This window comes from Lissotriton vulgaris, unplaced genomic scaffold (assembly GCF_964263255.1).
Source record: "Lissotriton vulgaris unplaced genomic scaffold, aLisVul1.2 SCAFFOLD_1100, whole genome shotgun sequence".
Lineage (NCBI taxonomy): Eukaryota > Metazoa > Chordata > Amphibia > Caudata > Salamandridae > Lissotriton > Lissotriton vulgaris.
In genome coordinates this window covers 406,060-427,178 of record NW_028242031.1, presented here as the reverse complement: position 1 = coordinate 427,178, position 21,119 = coordinate 406,060, and the positions used below count along the sequence as shown (strand labels likewise).

At 44.4% G+C, this 21,119-nt stretch overlaps 1 protein-coding gene across 1 annotated transcript in view; it reads right to left on the bottom strand.

The window, feature by feature from the left end:
• Nucleotides 1-9,809: 9,809 nt before the first annotated feature.
• Nucleotides 9,810-21,119, bottom strand: part of LOC147669093 (perforin-1-like) — a 136,798-nt gene continuing 125,488 nt past the window's right edge. Inside the window, exon 3 of the mRNA XM_086948233.1 lies at nucleotides 9,810-11,926. Coding sequence (XP_086804359.1) covers nucleotides 10,840-11,926 — 1,087 coding nt within the window. The 3' untranslated portion in view covers nucleotides 9,810-10,839. The remainder of the gene's footprint in view (nucleotides 11,927-21,119) is intronic.

The following is a 21,119-nucleotide window of genomic DNA, read 5'->3' as shown; positions in this document are numbered from 1 at the left end:
CTATTGAAGAAAAATCTTGAAAGTCTAGTACTGCCCAAGAATTCAGTTCTGGTCCAGTACATAGACGACCTCCTGGTTGCGTCAGAAACTGAGGAAGCTTGCAGAGAAGACACCATAACCTTGTTAAATCACTTGGCCGAGAACGGACACAAGGTGTCTCCAAGTAAATTGCAATATTGTAAGACTGAAGTGCAATACTTGGGCCATAGGATTGAAAAGGGAAAGCGAAAGGTGTCTCCAGACAGAATAGAGGCGATTATGAAAATGAACGCGCCTACAACACAAAGAGAAGTCAGGATGTTTCTAGGCATGGTCGGTTATTGTCGACAGTGGATAGCAAACTTTTCACTGAAGGCCAAACCGTTATTACAACTGACGCACAAAGGAGTGAGTGATCCGGTACCATGGGACAAAGATTGTTTGATGGCATTTTTGCAGCTGAGGGAGGACTTATGTCGCGCCCCCGCTTTGGGAATGCCAGATTACACTAAACCTTTTTTGCTTTACTGCTGCGAGAGAGAGGGATGCACTTTAGCGGTTTTAGCTCAGATCCACGGAGATGCGCGCAGGCCAGTGGCGTATTTTTCGGCTACATTAGATCCAGTAGCCGCAGCGTTGCCCGGATGTCTCAAATCCGTAGCTGCAACGGGTGTCAGTATTGAAAGATCTGAAAGCGTGGTCATGGGACACCAGTTAGTGGTGTATGTGCCGCATTCTGTGGAATTGTTAATGACCAGGACGAAGACTCAGCATCTGACGAATAGCAGGCTCACACGCTACAAGCAAGTCATACTGGCTGCCGAGAATGTGACCCTAAAAAGATGCTCTGTCTTGAATCCTGCAACCTTGATGCCACTTCCGAATGAAGTGGATGATGAAAATTGTACAGATCATGACTGCCTCGATGTGACTGAACTATGTACCAAACCGAGACCTGATATCGTAGATGAGCCATTGACAGACCCAGACGAAATTTTCTTCGTTGATGGTTCATGCGTAAGAAACGATGTCGGTCAGCTGAGAGCAGCTTATGCAGTATGCACGATTACCAGAGTCATAGAAGCCGCTTGCCTGGAAGGAGTACACTCCGCACAGGTAGCTGAAATTGTTGCTTTGACTCGTGCTTGCTTAGCAGGCGACAAACTTCGAGTCACCATATACACCGATAGCCAGTATGGTTTCGGGGTAGTTCACGATTACGGGCAGTTATGGTCTCAAAGAGGTTACATGACCTCCTCGGGTTCTCCCATTAGGAATGGAGAATTCGTGAGACTTCTGTTAGAGGCTTTGCAAAAACCTATGGCCATAGCCGTGGTCAAATGTGTTGCGCATACAAAGAACCTTGATTTTGTATCACAAGGAAACCGCTACGCGGATGAGGTAGCACGTTACTGCGCAGAGCAGGGATATTCTCACACTGATGTAAAAGTGGGGGGAGTCCAGGAAAGAACTGAATTGACAATGTTACTAGATACTGTAGATACATGGGATGAATTAAGAGCCGTACAGGAAAATGCACTAGATGATGAGAAAAGGAGCTGGGAAACAGCAGGTTGTGTAAAAAGCGAGATGAATTTTTGGGTTTCTGCCGACGGAAGGGCAGTTTTACCAAATGAACTTGTTAGTCCAATGGCAAGGAAATTGCATGGATCAGCACACATAGGGAGAGATGCTATGGTGAGAGTATTCAGACAAACATGGTTTAATCCTAAGTTTAGAGTAGCGGCAGAAGCAGTGTGTCAGCGATGTGCGATCTGTCAGCAACTAAACGTGGGAAAGAGAACACCAGTTACATTGAGTCACATTGGAAGGTCTGGGGGGCCTTTCAATAGGATGCAGCTTGATTTTATAGAAATGCCTCCATGCAACAGACTTAGATACGTTTTAGTGATTGTCTGCATATTTTCTAGATGGGTTGAGGCTTACCCTACACGTAGGTGCGATACGCTTACTGTAGCAAAATTATTGCTTAGAGAGTTGATACCGAGGTTTGGGGTGCCATCCTCTTTGGAATCGGACAGAGGAACTCATTTTAATAGCGAAGTGGTGAAGATGCTATGTTCAGCTTTGAATATTGATCAGAAGTTACACTGCAGCTATCGACCAGAAGCTTCAGGGATTGTAGAACAAATTAACAGTACAATCAAGTCCAGACTGGCTAAAGTTTGTTCATCAACATCCCTGAGTTGGCCAGACGCACTTCCAGTGGTTCTTATGAGCATACGTAGCACGCCTGACAGAAGAACAGGCCTCTCTCCACACGAAGTGCTAATGGGGAGAGCTATGAGATTGCCATCGGTTCCGACTGCAGCGCTAGTGAACATCACAGACGATTTGATCTTGGACTACTGCAAGGGACTATCTGATGCCGTTAATTCTGTGTCCCTCCAGGTCCAGGCTGCAGAGGTTCCATCAGCACAAGACTTGTGCCATGACCTGAGTCCAGGAGACTGGGTCCTGGTGAAGAAGCATGTCAGGAAGAACTGCTTAGACGTGCGTTGGCGAGGACCGTTTCAAGTCATACTTGTAACGAACACTGTGGTGAAGTGTGGAGGTCTGCCAAACTGGATACATGCCTCACACACCCGAAGAGTGCCAACACCTCCAGAAGAAACAGCTCCTCTCTCGGATGAAAATCCGACGGGAAGCGGAGAAGCCATAGAGGGGGAAAGCCAAGCTGTGGAGGTGATCGAAGAAACTGAAACTGTGTTGGAACAGGACGACGAAGGTCAGGACACTAGTGGGACCGAAGTCGCCTCAGGAGAAGAAAGTAATTGGGAGTCCGACACAGATATCGAGCAGACTGAGAGTGACCAAGAGACAGGTCCTGGAACAAGGAGCGGAAAGACAAGGAGTGACGAAGCCAGTTGGCCGGAGAGAAGGAAAAGGCCAAGTTCGGAAGAAAAGAAAGAAAGAACACTTGTCCCGATCGCTGAAGAATCGGATCAGGAGGAAGAAACGACAGACTCAGGAACTGAGAGTCCACGAAGATCGAGAAGGGTACGTGTGCCCTGCAGAAGGTACGCCACCCCAGAGTGGACTTATCTAGCAGATGTCTTGGGGACAGAAATCTGGGAGAGTGAAGAGTGTGAAAGTAATCGATCTCGATCCATTTGTGGCAGTGGAGATATGGATGTTGACGCCTGGACTCGAGACTGAGGGGTTACTGACTTTCACACTTCCCATACCCCCATACTTGAGTCGGATTACAGATTTAGTGTTGAACAGATTACAATTTCCAACATTTGGTCATCAGATATCAGAGGAAGAAGATAAAGTCATTCGTTTCGAGTTGTTGGAACTTGTTGCAAGAGCTGCAGGTACGAGAATAATTGTTGATACTTAAAGACTTTGTATATAAGTTGTAAAGAAGAAGATAACCTAGCGCCGAGTGGAAAGAAGAATAAAATTAGGGATTACATTTAGAGGACGGAGAAGGGCTAGGGTTGTCTGCTGCTAAAAAGAGAAATGACATTTTTGTGAAAGAGAGACTTTGTTGACAAAAAGCACTTTAAAAACTGAGAAAGCAAAGAAACAACCAAAGACTGGAAATGAACTTTCGCTAGAGAACGAGGTACGCTGTTTGATAACATGGAGAACGGCAACCCAAACAGAAAAGCTAGATGCATAGTAGGTACACTTATAGCCATAGTGATATTTCTCATAATTACAGTAGTAACAATATCTTACATGATAGGACATGAGAATGATAAAGAAATAGCAAATGTAAAAACTGTAACGACTTTGAAACCTGCTCTTGTGGGAAAGAACGAAGAGAGCAATGTTATACGTGAAAAGGCGTTACTTGCAGATGAAGCTCGTAGATTGCACGTAGACGAGTCACAGGGAAATTTTAGGTCAAACGCTTATGCTAAACTGTTATACGAATATATCGATGCCATGGAGGCCAAGGATTGCTACGTTTGTATGCAATTGCCGGCTTCTGTAGACGAAGGCATTAGATATCACCATCTCCCATTGACTTATGGGATAACATGTAGTTTACTGCTTAGTATATTTTATGGTAGAGAAGGATTTGAGTACTACTTTTCAAATTATGATTCGGTACTGCCTGAAGTTCCGAATTATAAGCAAATGAATAAGTGGGACTATTACAAAAAGGAGGATAGACTGGCTAAATTCTTTCTTCCTTGGGATACATTAGATACATCATATGCACGTAGGAATAATCTGACTTGCAGAGTGTCAGAGGTAGAGAAAAGGTTTATTGGACAAGTAGATGACCGATACAGAAGGCAGAAGATTCTAAAGATGTCAGGACAATGGAAAACAGATTGGACAGAAGAAGAGAAGGCACATAAAAAGAAAGGTAGCAATGGTCCAATAGCATTGGATAGAACGCAGAAAGGAAAGTTATGTTTAGCTCGAAGCAAGACATATTATGAGAGTGAATTTGTAGGTGAAGTAAATTGCGAGCACTCTTTTAAACTGGAGTACTACACGAAAGATTTTATGAAAGGGATGCAAGCTATTCCGAATGTGTATTTTGTATGTGGGAGAAATGCCTATGTAAAACTACCAGACAATTGGTATGGTTCGTGTTACTTGGCAATTGTCTTCCCCAAAATATATCATGCAAAGGATTTAGCGATCATAGAAGGAAAGGCTTCGACGAGAACGAAAAGGGAAGTAGGAGATGCAGAGGTAGTAGGAGATGTATTTGGAGCGATGTTTCCATTGTTAGGCTTGATCCTCAACGATGTTAAGATTAGAAGGTTAGCGACAGTCGTAGATAGATTGTCTGCCAGTACTGCAAGGTCATTAATGCTAGTAGAAGGTGAGATGCAGTCGATCAGAGCAATGGTTCTTCAGAACAGACTTGCTCTAGATGTAATACTAGCAAAAGAAGGCGGAGTTTGTAAAGCTTTGAAGGTTCAGGAATGTTGTACTTATATTCCTGATAATTCAAAACCACTTGAGAAAGTCATACGGAATATTACACAGATTCATCAAGAAATCGAAGATTTGTCAAAGATAAATGTTTGGGAAAAAGTAGGAAATGGAGTGGGAAAGGTTGGAAGTTGGTTTGCTAATCTTGGCAAAAGTATAGTTTGGTATATCTTGAAGCCTGTATTAATAGTATTAATTTGCATAATTACGTTATTAGGATTAGTAAAATTGTATAAATGGTATAGGTCGAACCAGTTACAAAGATCGATGAGAGATCAAGAAAGGAGACTAGCTGTGTTACAAGATCAACAGTATAAAAGTCTGAGAGCACTCGAATCGATAAAAAGAGGAAATGATGTAACTAGTTCTGTATAAAGGGACGTATTCAAATTGCTTTTAGTGATGACTCCTAAAAGTCATCAAAGGGGGGAACTGAGAGAGCGCAATTTGAATATAAAATATATAGTAGCCATATTTAGACGTATATGTTATAAACGTGGGAGTGAAACGCATATCGTAATGTGAAGTTGACGACTATAGCATAAAGTCAACTAAAGTGATAACATGGTATAGGAAATGTAAATGTATTTACACGTTAAACATGCATTAGATTTAGAAGGCCCGTATACATAATGGGTAAATATAGAAATGTGTAGAAATGCTTACGAAATGTAGAACGTGCACAATAGACTTTACGTACGTGTGTAACTTGAAATGGAGAAACGGCGTGAAAATGTAACGTGGAGAAATGTGCAGAGAACACATATAACGATGTAACTAATGAGAAGAAAAGTTATACTCTACGCAGTTATATTCTATGTAAAATGTATTCAAGTATAACCAAGACTTTGCTAAAGTACGAATATACAAATGTATGCCAAAGGTTATACTGTGTAGAGGGTTTTGGAGGAATGCTAGAAGAGTTTAGGTCATTTGTGATTATAACCTGACTGACCAAGAGTTCGCAGGAGCATAGTCAAATGTATGTAATTTAGTGGGCTTGTAAAAGTCGTAAATAGCTTGATGTGGACGTGAGAGCCAAGAAGTCTAGCACTTGTTAGATTTAAGGTGACAATGCCGGACGGAGCTTATTGCTCGTACGTGAGGAGAGACACTTTGAATGTGAACTATGTTTTGACAAGACCATTCACAGGACCTAGAAGGTTAAAGAATTGCAGTTATAAGTTAAAGTCTTGTCTAAGTTCATATGACATTTGATCTAAAAGAGTCAGTAAAAGTCGCCAGCGGGATGATGAAGATGACATCTAAGGAGAAGGGTCAACTTAACGAACGACGCAAGGAGTGGACCAATGGAAGAAGCAAGAAGTTGACATCATCGGGGAAAGTCCGTGGTGGGCGTCAAGGGGCGTTTCACCCACACTGTGATTGTGTATTTTAGGGACAGCACCCCGGGGAGGAGAGCAGAGAAATTAGCATTAGGCTAAGGCGGGAGCGAAGGCAAGGGTAGATGCCTTGAGCAGATGCGCTGAGAGATCAGAGCGCAAGGGAGCAGTAGGCCGAGGACCCTTAGAGAGCGGATGGGTAGGCAGAGAGGGTACTGCTTCTGAAATTTAAGAATTCCTTTAGAGGCTAAGAGAGTTTGAACTTCTTTGGAAGTCAAACTGCTGACACCTTTTTAGGGAAGAGACTTGCGAAGTAGGGATGTCACAAAGCATAGAGTAGGGACAGTTTTAACTTGATTATTTTTATCTTACTGCAGATGACGCAGAAGGAACCACTTCACACTGAAGCTTTAATTGCGGATCTAGAAACTGATTTTGTATTTTGTATACTTTGAGATTTATTTTGTAAGGATTGTATTGCATTCAAATTAACTTCATATAAAACTTTTAAACTTTATCAGTTGTAAGTGGTTCTTCGGAGTGGCGTCAGTTAATGGGGTTTGTCTAACCTATGCGGGGGTTGTCTTTTCCTCAATGACAGATACTAGCGGTCCAAAACAGATGAATGAGATAATTTATTAAATTGATCATAATCATAAATTGATATCAAAATCTCATTCCCCGCACTTCCACAAGTACTACTAATTTGTATACCTATTAACGCGTACATCTACCCTATCGTGGCAGAGATCTTTGTACAGATAAGTTTGGAGAGGTGAGATCGTTGGTTTATGAATTGCATTTTATAGTACATGAGTATTACTACTTTATGTACCACAAAATACAGTTTGTGAATCTGGCCCTTGGTACATTGTTATATAAACGCAAATCATCTCTGGTGGCTAAAGGGGACATAGCCAAGTACTGGGGTGCACAACGCCTTCCTACAGTCACGGAGTGGAAATCCAATATGGATCTATACATGGCTGTGGAGAAAGTGGTTTTTAAAGGCGAGGGGCTGCCCACATAAATTTCGGAAATTTGGTCCCCATGGTTCAACAATTATAAGCTGGATCTTGATGTAGAGGAGAGAGCCCTCATGCTGTCTCATGCGAGGTCTGGTTCTGGCTCTTAGAAACACTTCCCCACCTTCTGTCTGAGACTAGGTTTCTAGAAGGGTCAGCCATGTACTTATTGGATTGTCACTGTTGATGTGTATATTCGTTTCTCCTTGAGCAACCTTCTGCGATTCATTGACCATTGTTGTACCTTCATGCCTAAGATTGATCGGATACTTTGCATTGATGGCTTATTTTCCCATCTGTCAGTATTGTTTTTTTAATTGTACAGAAAATAAAAAAATAAAGTAAAAAAAAAAGCAAATCATCTCTATGACGGCTCTCACAGTAAAATAATGTGTCATCAGACAAGTTCACACCTTGCAAACCCACGCACCTCTCAAAAAACATTACCTAGCTAACCTTCCTTGTGCTTGATGTGAAAAAAATCCACACCAATGCAGTTCGTTCTATAAAGATTTTTTTTATTGATTTGTTGACATATATTGACACAAATGAACCATATGGGGCATATCTAAGGCAGATACTTGACTCACTTACTGCAAACAGAGATGGTATGTTATCGTTTGCTTTGTAAAGCATTCCAAATCTCTCTTTGCGGTTTCAAGGTGCTACTAATCAGCTGAGATAATTCTGGGAACATAGCTACGTCAGAGAATCTGAAGGGTTTTTATAGTTTTTCTGTGGTCAGGGATAGATTTAATGATCTATGATAACTTGTTCCTTGCACGTGCTGCCGAAATCGAGACGACACCCAATCCGAACCTGCTGCTCCTAAACGTTGAGATAATGACCATAAGATACGTGACTTGAACTCAGCTTTGTTGGCAGTGGCACACATGACTGGTGGAATTGAATACCTTTCCACTGGCGCTGCTTTTAAAATGCCATGCAAGCCTATACAGAGATGAAACAACCCTTATTTTAGTTAATTTCTGCCAGTAGTCTAGTATAAACAAGCTCTGTCGGAAAACTAGCAGAAATAGCAATTTCTTTTTCCATAGTGGTTTGCTTAATGTGTCTGAAAGGGGTAGTATTTTTAATTACAATTTTTTCCACCGTTCGAAGCATTCAGTTTAGCATAAACGTTGGCCTCTCATCTCTTTCAAATAAAATGAGAGCTGTGGGGGAAATTAGGAACTACAGTTGTGTAAAAAAAATACCAGGAAACCAGTACTTTTAAGGCATGATTGAAAGGTGGCCAGAGTAAAGGGTATAGCATGAACCAAGCCCCAGAATAGTACTTTCGAGAATGAACTAACAAAAGGGTTGTTTTATCTCTGCTTAGTGTGGCATGGTATTTGACAGCATTGCCAGAGGAGTGGTACTCAATTTCAACAGTCGTGAGCACCAACAAAGCTCTTATAAGTAAGGTTAGAGACTGACTTGCAAGTGGGAACTGTGATTAAGGAATGTTTTGATTACTTAAAGGCAGGGTCACTGGAATTATGTGATTGTGCGGCCGCTAAGATTTTCGCTTAATGTGAGATTTGCGGATTTTGCCACATAACCCATCATCTGTCACATAATCCCCAGATTTAAATGAAAAAATAATTTGGTTTCTAGCTCAAACGGTTCAAAATGTACTAAATATGCAACAACACATGTTGCCGCGCAATGGAAGGACCCTTTTTAAAGCTGGAATGGTCTCTTTCTGTAGCTTATTGATATATTTGAGTGTTACATGGCACTGATGTCATGCAGCCAGTGCACAGAAAGTGTTACCAAGTTTAAAAATGATGAAATAATGAAGTAATATTTCACCACATAATATGCCTTTTCTTTCTCAACCCTGCGGTATAACGTGGCCCTCTTCTGCCACATACAATTCCAGGGGCCCTGCTTATAGGAAATCTTCATTACTCTGAAAGATAGTTCTCCTCATCCCTGTCTTGTTTCCCCTCTGAGTATACTCCCTGGGTCCCTGAATAAAGGTTCTTGCTTGATTCTGTCAGGTGTTGTCCAACTGTGGAACGATTGGGATGTGGGGCGATTGTTGTTTTAGTAATAGAAAAGGAAAACAGACTGGTAATTAAAGAATAAATAGCAAAAAAAAGTCTTCCCAGCTAAGTTATTAGGGTTATCTGTCTCGTAAGTAAGTAATGAAATGAGATAGTAATGAATGGGCCTCCATTGGTCAGGGTAGAATGTGTAAATCTGGAAACTGGTTGTGGTTGTTACCCCTGTCCACAGCCAGAGCCTCAATCCACCTGGTCCGAGACTGACTCCATGCTCACAGCTGGAACACACTGCTGTGCACATGCAGTGTACTTGCTCCCTCTGTTTAATCGGCAGGATTGACCAGATGCACTGATTTCAGAAACTGGGATCTGAAAATTTCGAAATTCGCAGGGCTTGAAAAGGTATGGGGCTGGGCCTTAAAATGTGACGCGCTAATGGTGAAAAGCCTGCCCAAAAGTTCACTCTGGAGAATCTACTGCCTTGCAAAAGAAAAAAATACTCTACTTTTAGAATTAGCAGGCTTTAATGTATTACTAAATGGAGAATATCTTATTTACGGCAGGAGTTCGAGTATTCTGCACTCGGGGCCCAATTTAAGAGTTCTCTAGGTAGCACCGAAGAACAGAATCAAGAATAGAGCCAAAGCCGGAACTAAAGCAGCCCTGACAATGATGCTCACACAAGTTCTTCCTTATTTATCTCTCTCTCTGTCTGTCTCTGTCTCTGTGTCTGTATCTCTCTCTCTCTCCCTTGCTGTGCCTGCTGCCATAAATCCCATCATTGAGTGGCTCCATTTCTGATGGGGGGGGTGGCATTATGGAGTTTTTTTCTCCTAGCTTAAGACTCTACTTAGAATTGTCCTTCTTTGCTTCAGTTCTGTCTGGCTCCATAGTCTTTTGAAAAAATTCTATTGAAGTAGAGCCCTCTAAAGCTGACTTCCATAAATTTATCAGGAATTCCGATGGTCTCTGATTAATGTAATGATTGGTCTTGTGAGAGATCTTACTCTTCAGAGCCTTCACAAAATTTTGAACAGTTTCGAGTTTTTGGGCTCTTGTTGGTCTTTAAAATTAAAATACTTCACACATCCCTGTGATATAACTATCTCATTTAGTTGAGAATTTGCTTTAGTAGTCCAGGAATTAGTTACACACGCCTAATGATTTCCTTGGTAATGCCGATTTTTAGGAGTATGAAATACGCATTCCACAATTTCCTTGAAAGAAAGTCAATGCAGTGAATTATTCAATGGGGAAATAGCATAAACCCCTTCCTCTTCTTTTATCCCTGCACTTTACAGTTGTCAGTTTTCTCCAGCTAATGATAAATGGCGCAGTCTCCAAAAGTAGGATTTTCAGCATGTCCCATGCATCTGATACTGCTATTCATCTCTCTGCTTGAAGGTCCCTTGTAAAGATCATGACAAAAGGTAAAAACGGGTTTTATGTCTTGTAGGAGGGAATGTTTTTATTACTTAAAGGTTACATTACAGGTTACATTCATTGAAAAGAGGACTGATTTTTAATAGTGCCCCAAGAATCTCCTCACACAGAAGGTTGGTAGTCGGTGCAATAAGACCCAGTGAGGTGCGATTTACACTCGATCCTATATGTGAACTGAAAATTCCCATTCTTTAAATTACATGTCACTGACCGCTCACCGGGGGCAGCATCAGCCGCCACCCGACAGCTTCCCAAGTGGTCATCGTAGGTGACATCCTTATCCCAGGCTTCAAGTACAAGCTGCTTGCTTGGAGAAAGTGTTACTGTCCCCATCGAGAAGACTGCGTTCCAGCGAGGGTTTGCGTTATCTTTCACCCAGTTTGTGCGATACCATTTTCCATCATAGGAGACCTTCACATATGGATCGGGTGGGTTCCCTGCAGCATCCCCTTTTAGACCATTGGCTCCTACCACCCCCACGGTCATGGTTGCCAGACCCCTGCCCTTGGCGCAGCAGCCAGTGGAAAGGAGGCTGCTGGATGGGCAGACACAGTTGCATTTCACCTGTGGATCAGGGGAGGCCCCGCTGGGGCAGGCAGGGCAGGTTTTCGTGAGAGACTTCTCAATAATGTAGTTGGTGATGGCCTTCTTCAGAAGTTGCTTCCTGGAGTCCCCGTAGGGGACTAGTTCATGGAGTGCTGCTAAGGAGTAAGTTGTGACATCTGGGGTTCCCTTGAGGGACAATATCCAGTCCTCATATAGGCTGACCTGGTTGTCTCTGGGGAACAAGAGATCTATATGTGCATCCAAACTTCCTCCAACAATGTCAGATCTCCTGTCCATGTATTTTTCAGAGAACATCTGATTGAGCAGCTTCTGTTCTCGCAAATTCTTGCATTTTTTGTTTGCGGACTCAACTGATACGCCCTTGATTGACAGTGAGGCCTCCACCTCCAGGCAGTTCTTCACCTCCTCAGTGCTGAGTTCATCCAGGGTCACCTCACAGGTTCTCAGGGCTGTGACCTCACTGACACTCCCCCCTAGCCGCACTTGCTTGATGTAATGGGTGCCATAGATGTCAATAAGGTTTCGGAATTGACTGTGGGTCGTGGAGTTGTAGACTTTCGGGAGCAGTTTCAGTTGATCAGAGAATGTTCGCGATAGCTTTGGAAAATCGTGCACTCGATATCTGTAAAAGAAAAGAAGAATACTGACATTATCTAACACTTTGCAACAGCATGCAGAACAGAGATAACTTGTGACAAAACATGCTCTTTAACCTGGAATTTTCTCAGGAGGTCATATCATATGACCTTAACCCTGATGAAATCACAGTGCCATCACTTCAATGAAGTTCCATTACAACTGCATGATTAGTAAAACAACATACCAGGGACATATGTCTATTCTAGATACAATATACATCAAGCTGGAGACATGCTTTTGAAAGCTATGTGGGGTAATACTTGACCTGAACTGCAGAAAGTGAATGAAGCAAATGAGACCGGCCTCTTTTAGGAGGGTTTAAGGGGTAAATATTAAAAAACAAAATGGGATTGAATACTGCCTTTTAAAGCACAATTTCCACAAAAAATTGTTAAAATGCCATAGGTTCTGAAAGGACACTCCTTCAATATTCAATCCTTTTTATAGTGTTTCAAGCCAAGAAAACCTCACAATCCCCAGAAGTTGGTCCCATTTTTTTCAAAATGTGGTATGGAGGCCCCCATATGTTCCATTGTGCCAAGGATAACATTTTGTCGTGGGTGCCCTCTTAGGCCAAAAAGAATGTCAAAATGTTGGTTTTACCGTCCATCAATGATTTCCATGGGACTCAAGCCTATGTGTGGATCTGTAGGCTCTGTGTTCCCAGGGGCGGCTCTAGGCTCATGGCGGCCCTGGGCAGGGAGCGTAGGTAGGGGGCCCCGGAAGAGGGGGTCCGGGGGGGGGGGGCAGGGAAGGTGTTTTAATAAAACATCCAGAAAAGGCGTTAGATGACCAGTACCTGCGGCTGCTCCTACCCTTCCGAATTCATCTCAGAACAATAAAATTTGGGAGGAGGAGGGTATTGTGATGCACGACGTGGGCAGCAGTGGGTAGGGCAAAAAAGAAGCCAATCAGGAACGCAGGCGCGGAGGCCAGTGAAGAGGGGGGGGGGGTCAGGGTGTTTGGAAGTGGAACAGAGCCTGAGGCCGCCAAATCCCTGCCAGGGGCCGCCACACAAATATGTATCCATCCTCAGAGGATTATTATATTAAGGATATATATTGGCGTGGCGGCCCCTGGGGTTTGGCGGCCCTGTGCAGGTGCTCAGCTTGCACATGCCTAAGGCTGCCCCTGGTGTACCCTGTCTGGCATCCTGAGTGCTTCCTGTGTGGCCTCCTCATCCCTGCGTCCCCATGCCTACTGTGGATAGTTCACAAGTAGAGGTGGTACTCTCCACAGCAGGCAACAGGTGGGTTTGTGTGAGGTCTCTCCCCCTCTGCCAGTCGAGGGTACCAGTCATCTTCTCCAGGCTGTTTCTCCCTGTACAGGGTGTCTCTCCTGCCTTGAGTATTTTTCTGCAAGGGATTAGATCCCTTCAATGCCTGAGTACCTTATGTCAAAAATTACCTCAGTGAATCAGGCCAACAAATTATCATGTTTGCACCCATCTAATATGGCATTGTTGGCCTTCCTCATGACAATAATTACCTACAGTATGGAAGTGGCAGTATTATGCCATGGGAGCGATTGCTAAGAATTTACTCACATGTGCCAGTGCCAGCAGTTTTCCACCAGTGCCCTATGTGTAAATAATTCCCTCTAGTATTCCAGTATCATAATTTTAGCATTATCCCAAGAACTGCCTGCAGTGCAAATTACCTCTAGTTGCAACCGTGCCAGGGACATGGGGAAGGAGAGGAGCAGGACTCCATTCCCAACCTGTCATCGTGGTCCAAGCACCGCCGCAATGTCAGCCCACCGGGTCTACCGCAGCACTGGCTGTGTGCGGGCGTGCCCTGGCCATGTCCGGGCAAAGCCCAGGCCATGGGTGGGCCCGTCTGCGCCTGTCCACGGCCAACTGAGGCCAGCCAGCCCCACCCTCTAGGTCCCACATTGGTGGGTCAGTAACGTCTTCTACGCCACCACGGCTGGAGCGGTGTGATTTTGTTGATCTGCAGCTAGGTGCCAGAAGGACAAGGTAGCGGTTGGGGCTGGGGACTGCCGACTGCAGGACAGTGACGATTGAACCAGCTTGTCAGGGAGAGAAAAGGGGGGGATTATTACATTTGTTTTGTTAGCGGTCCTTGATATTGCAGTATCTGTACTTTATGCCTCGCCCAATGTACAAGTGATGTTGCTGTCTAGTGGCAAGAGTGGACTCCTCTTGGTAGATTTTTTACAATGCTGGATCAATATTCGAGGGTGAGGGTAACATAACGCAGCTGGGGTTAGTATTACGGGGTTGTATCCTGAATGTTCAGAAGTGTCATCATATCTTCTTAACAGGGGACTTTAATATCCACATGTGTGGGGATATCAGAAAAGGAGGAGTGGAAGCCATGGGTTGTGCACGACAATTGGGCCTGCATATGGAGCATACCCCTCAGGGTAGCGAGCTTAACTCTTTTCTGCTTGAATTTGACTTAAAATCAGTCATGAATACTGGGAAAACTGACATTGCCCTCACTTTTATTGGTAGAGGGTGTGAGACTTTTATAGGTTTTACTTTTTTATCTACCCCCTTCTTTTCTTTAGTCACAGATTTTTTAATTCAGACAAGTGAATTCAGTGACCACAATCCTATTTGCATTACTACAGGCTGGACCCGAGTACATGGCCGTTCCTAGGGGGGGGCGGAGGAGGAGCCCCTCTCAAAGTGGCCGAGGCAGGGAGGAATTTAAAATGGGGGTGTATAGCACCAGAGGCATTTCACAAGTCCGTCATAAATCAGTGTTGTAGGGAGTTTGCCATTTATCTTGATGGCGAGGCCGGGGCCCCGGACATCTTGGGTGCTTGCAGCACTATGTCCACTGTCATCCAGAGGCTACTGCGTGCCCCGGATGGGGGCAGGGAGACTGCAATCGCAAGATGGTTTGATTCTGCATCTTCCCAGGCTTCTAGTAAGTTGAGACAGGCTCTGAGCGATAAGCCCCGTAACATGGTGGCGGTTAAAGGTCTTCATAGAGCATATAAGGCTGCGTTAGCAACCCGTAAGTCCACCTTGAAGGACAAGGCCTGGTCGGACCTAGTGGAGGCAAGCACATTGCAAAACAGCTCTAAGTTTTGGGCTATCATTAACAGCCCATTTCTCTCAGAAGAGAGTGTTCACCTATTGGATGCTCACATCACGGAGGAAGATTGGGTTCATCATTTCGAGGGTATCTTTTAGCGAGACACCACGCCTATCAAGAGGCAGAATAGGGTGGAAGGTAAGGCGCATCTCGTCTTCTCCGAACTAGAGGTTAGAGCGGGCATACTAGGCCTGAGAAAGAGAAAAGCCCCGGGGTCAGATGGGATTCCACCAGATCTCTGTATCGCCCATATAGACAGCTGGGCGCCCATCCTTACTACTGTTATTAATGCCTCGGTCCTTGCTGGCCGCCCCGATTTCTGGGCTTTATCGACCATAGTCCCGATATTTAAAAAGGGCGACTGGGACAGCACCTCATGTTATAGGCCCATCTCCCTCCTGGATTCCGTGGTGAAGGTGGTGGGCCACATGATTCTTGATAGATTGGTATCTTGGGCGGATGAAAATAATTTCTTTTCTGAGATTCAATATGGGTTTTGCCCCGGTCGTTCCAATGTAGAGCAGTGCCTTAATTTGTATCTTGTCTTGAGCAAGAATACGGTGGTTCCTGCCTGCCCTATATACCTAGCCTTCATGGACCTGTCCTCAGCCTTCGACTGTGTGAACAGGTCCAAGTTATGGTCGCTGAGGGCCTCCGTCAGCATTGATAATAACATCATTTGGTTTTTTAGGGATCTTCATCGAGACTCTAGGGCAGTAGTATGTTTTTCAAAGTACTTGAAAATGTCCCACCAACTCAACAGAAAGAGGGGGGGAGACAAGGGTGTATCCTTACACCCTTCATTTTCAACTTATATATTAATTCTTTGGAGAAGGATCTTTTAGACACTAAAACAGACACTCCTCAGGTAGGTAAGTCCAGTCTGCCGGTCCACTTATATGCGGACGACGAAGTCCTCCTGGTGAGGACTGCAAGGGGCTTACACCTTCTTCTCAACTCTTTTGCCTCTTTTATGGAGGAGCTGGACTTATCAGTGAATCATTCTAAGTCATACATCATGCAAGTGGACCCTGGTAAGGCAAAGGCAGACCAGCCCATTTTTAAATTAGGATGTTCGCCAATACCTAAAAACAATGTCTTCTCCTACCTGGGAGTGGTATTTGATGACTACCTGAGCTGGTGCCACCTTGATTGACCGCAAGAAAGGGTGCCTAGTGAAAGCTTCTGCAGCCGTTTGTAACTTTGCCAGCAGAGTGGGAGGGGAGCTAATAGGACCCCTCCTGAAAATGTACCAAGTAAAATGTATCTCTGAGGTTAGGTATGGGAGTGAGATATGGGGTCATATTGAACTTGGGGCTGTGCAGAGCACCGAGAACTCATTTCTGCATAGTAGTCCGCTCAGTTCCGCAATATACTCCATTTTATGTTGTTCACGAGAAATTGGGGATGTCTATCCTTGCTGATGATCTAGCTTCCCGCCCTTTGTCCTTGTGGCTCAAAATTTGGTCAAAGCAGGAGAATACACTTAGTAAAGACATCATACGGGATTGTCTCACACTTGATTATGCCTTGCATATCCACTGGATCCAGTACATAAGAGTTGGCCTCGCCAGGCTAGGAAGAGTAAATCTGTATACGAACCCAGAGGGCATTTGTTAAAGAGACCTCGTTTGGGTCAAGAAGGGTTTTTTTAAGAAATTGTCATTGTGATAGAGAGGATAAAGAGCTGTGTAAACCGAGTCAGCGAAAATATGTCATAGTGAAAACTGAGCCTACCACTGAGTCTTACCTTTTAGGGCTCAAAAGCCCCTCCAACCGGTTTCTATTGACGAAGTTCCGGCTCGACCTCTTTCACTATTTATTGGCACACCCTCAAGGTTCCCATAGAGACCAGTGCCTTATGCCCTGTGGCTGCGACGGAGAGTCTCCTCCGGACATGATGCACTTTTTAATGTTTTTCACTTTTTATGTTGTACCCTGAAAGTTATTTATTATCCCCATTTTTAAAAATTTAGGTTTTAGGAGGGGAGACCACTTTTATCTTTTTACAACTTATTTCTAGTGATACTGTTTTGCACACTCTTAGTTTTTATGGGATGCCAAGAGACTTAGGAAAAGCCGCAACTAATATTTGTATTGCAAATCATGTATTTTATCTTGTGCCTTGATTATTCAGATTTTAGTCCATCTGGGATTTTGTAACTCGTATAATGGTACCTTGTAGGCTGTTTGACTTTTATGGTTTTATACTTAAAGCCGAATAAAGTTTCTTGAGGATATGAAGCAGCTTGTGTGAGTACGTTATCCCTCGCTACCCCTCCCCTGGAGCTCCCCTAAGCACTTTTGCCTTGTATTAGGGAGGTGGGTCTATTAGGTTGATTGTTTAAATACGCCATGGGGAAGTGGCCCCACGTGTTCCCCACAGGACTTAAGCAAGGAAACCATTGACTCTTTTTTGGTAAAAGCAGTAGGGGCAATAACCAAAGAGATAGAGCAGAGAGGGTTCTCTCTCTAGATAAGGCTGGGGCTGCCGCGTCGCTCCTGGAGGAGTGTTTTCCCCAGGTGGGTGAAAAATCGGCAGCGGGTGTCCTGGAACAAGGTCAAGATGAGGTAGCCGATGACATAGGAGGCTCCAACCCTGGCACTAGCCTAATTAACACCAATGTTGGTCAGACTATACATAATAGGGCCATGCTGACAAACACTCATGGTATGGATCTAAGTGGCCCACCAGCTCAGACGAAACAACGGAAAGTAACCAAGAAAATAATTCAATACAAAGAAAGGGTAAGGCACCGTAGGCTTAAACATCAAGGCAGCAAAGGACTTTGAAAACCTGTGGGGGCCCCTGAAACAAAAAATTGTTGAAACAGTGACTGGCCTTTTGCATTACTTTTAAATAAATTCCCAAAATTGCTGGTGGAAACAAGGGCAACGCTCGATAAAAATGATAATACATTGTCTCCCTTCAGCCAGTCTATGCAGAGCGCAGCTCCCAATACTAAGGAGGACCCACAAGTAACCCCCCCTGTAATTCCTCCTGTAGAGATGCACATTGAGACGCAGTTCCCCTCAAGTTATTCCGGGTGTAACAAGGTCTGTGACACAGGTCATGAATCTGGGGTCAATGTTGCCTGAGCCTCTGGCTTCTCATATCAGTGAGCCGACTCATAGGGGTCAACAAGGGGACTAGCAACTGCAACAGCAGTCATTTAGGAGTGTTACCTTATCTGCCCCTAAAACCCAAGACTTACCAGTCATAGACTTCCCACCAGCAAGCTGTCCCTATACAGTTGTCCTGGCAGGTGTTTCAGGACTTAACAGTGCAAAGGATGAGTCCACAACCCATCTGATCAATAAAGTGACCCACTGGCCATGTAAACATGCTGGGTTTATTATTGCCGAGTATAGCCACGATCTGATGGTCAGAAGGGCAGCATGAATTGGTAGGGCAGAGAAAGCATTTTTAGGAGACAGTGTGATTGTCACGCTTAGGTACCGTGAGTTGGTACACAAGATCCTATTCCCCCCCTTGCCATCATTTCAGTAGACTCAGGGATTAAACCATTACCGCTGGTTTTTTTAGAGGCCACTATCAAGTCTAAAATCATCCCAACGGTGCAGTGCCAGATGAGGGTTCTATCCTGGCTTTAAGAAATGCATTTGCACCGTTGAAGGTCCTGAATGATATAAACTGACAACAATAGGGGGAGGGTACGAGTAGAGCTACTGACATCCGGCCTGAATCCCCTGGCATATTGTGTGTGATGGAGGTGACCAATTCGGGGATAACAACACAAACCCCCCACAAGTGTAGGAATTATAGTCAGGCGGGACTAGAGAGCATAGAGGGGGCTACTATTGCCCCTATTATCGCCCCATCCTCCTGTTCCCAGGAGGAGCGTATTGTAATAGCCTGCCTACTTTATTGCCCCCAGTTGTCCCCCAGGGGAACCTAGAATTCTTACTCAGATCTCTGCTGCAGCCTATCAGCGAGAGTATTAAGAGAGTGGAGATCAGACTAACTATTCTTGAGGCTACATTAAGTATTTTGAATTCGCAGGTCAATACCCTTGGAAGACCCCCTGAGACTATGTCCCCTCCCACCCTACCCCCCACCTCACAACCTCCTCCAGCTATTTCAGGACCAACTGTGGTGACCTCTGCCACCCCTATTTTGCAACCCCTCATGGCCAAACCAGTTCCTCCATGCCATAGTAAAACTATCATTCCCCCACTACTACCAGCAGGTATTACTCCCCCTGTTATAAATCCCAATGGGGCTGTAAATGGTGACGGTATTCCACCCCCTTTACCAGAGAAACCTGCCCCTAGAGTTCGGAGACCCGACCTCCCCCCCGAAGCTAACGATCTTATGGTAGTTATGGCCGGGGTTCCTCCCCTGGAGATGGGGGAAGGTGAGAATTTTTTCTCACTAAAAAATCAAGTAATTAAATGGTTGAACTGGAATAGACCTCTTCCTGCATATTTTAATAATGAAATTGTGATGGTAAGGAGGGTACCCTGGCTGGGTAAGACTAGGAAGTCAATAGTAGGGGACTGTATTTTGGTGAGCTTTAGAGACCCAAGGACTGTTCATTACAACTGCTCGGGGTCGAATAGATCATCTGAATCCACCCTCCGGACCCTGCCTGTATCTTTTTTCTTCCCCCCTGTACAAATGCATCGTGATCAAGCTCAGGACAAATGGACAAGGTTTGATCGGAGGGGTAGATTTTGTGGGTATCCAGCCCAACCTGTTTTTCAACCACCTCTGACACCCTTTCATAATTATAATGGTTTTAATTGTCTGAGTGGCCTTAATGGTGTTGATTGACTGCCCACTGCTGTAGACCCCACTATTTCTTCTGATAAAGAGCCTACGGTAATGCCCGACAGTAGCCCTATTTCTATTCAAGATCTTGCAATGTCCCAAACTGCCCCGATAATCCCCGTGGCTTATCCAGTATTATTGGACCCTCTACCTGTCAATAATGCTTTAATTACCACGGTACCAGTGCCTATTCAACCCCCCACTTGTTCCCCTGGGCTGAAGTTTGTTACCTGGAATGTTGCAGGGTGGAGCAGGCAATCGGCCTCTCTGGGGTGGAATGAGATCCTCTCGGACTTTGATATTTTATGCTTACAAGAGGCCTGGGCAACTGATGATATTGAACTCGATGGGTTTGTGTCTTATAACAACCAGGCAATAGGGACAGGTATGGGTAGGGCTAAAGGGGGGTTAGTGATTTTTACATCAGTCAAACTTCCACTATGTTTGATTTCCTACCTCCCTGTGGGACACCACTCCCAAATTTTAATACTAGAACATCCTAAGGGCCATGTTTTAGTGGTGGTCAACCACTATAACAATCTGTTTAATGCCTCAGATACCTCGGTGGCAGAGGAGCTGGGTCCTATTTTGAGGAACTTACGAAACGAAGTCAGTAAACCAATTGACATCATTTGGGGTGGGGATTTTAACCTCCGTACTTGCCCATATTCCTTTACTAGAATTTGTGGATTTGATGGAGACAACGGGGAAAACAGAGCACATTTTGTACATACTCCCCATGGTGACTCCTTTAATTCCCTCGTGCTGAACCTGGATCTTATGATCCACTCCCCGGCCCTAGATGCGGATGGTAAGCCTGTTCCAACTTTTGTAGGACCCAGCTCGTCTTCTGCCATTGATCACTTACTGGTTTCTACGCATTTTACTCCTCATTGTACGGTTCCCGTCGTTACTGACCTTGGAGGTAGTGATCACCAAGCAATCACCATGCTTATTTCTGCATGGGGGCCTAGTGCTAAGAATGATTATTTGGTATTAGAAGATGTTACCCCATGTAGACAGAATGGTTTCCGTATAAAGTGGAATCTGGATAACTCCGAAAAATTGCAAGCTAGAATTATTAAAGAGGGGTTCGCTGAAATTTATAGTTGCCTTAATCCCGAGGCCCCTAACGGGTGCATTATAACTAATTTCGTGGCACTCGGTGATGCTGTAAAAAGGTGCCTTATCATTACTAAAGCCCGAATTAGGAACCAAAACGTGGGCTGGTTTGATAGCCTATGTACTCAATCCCTGCGGGAACTCAAGTTGGCCTTAACAAAACTCCCGAGAGATAGGGAGGCCGTCAA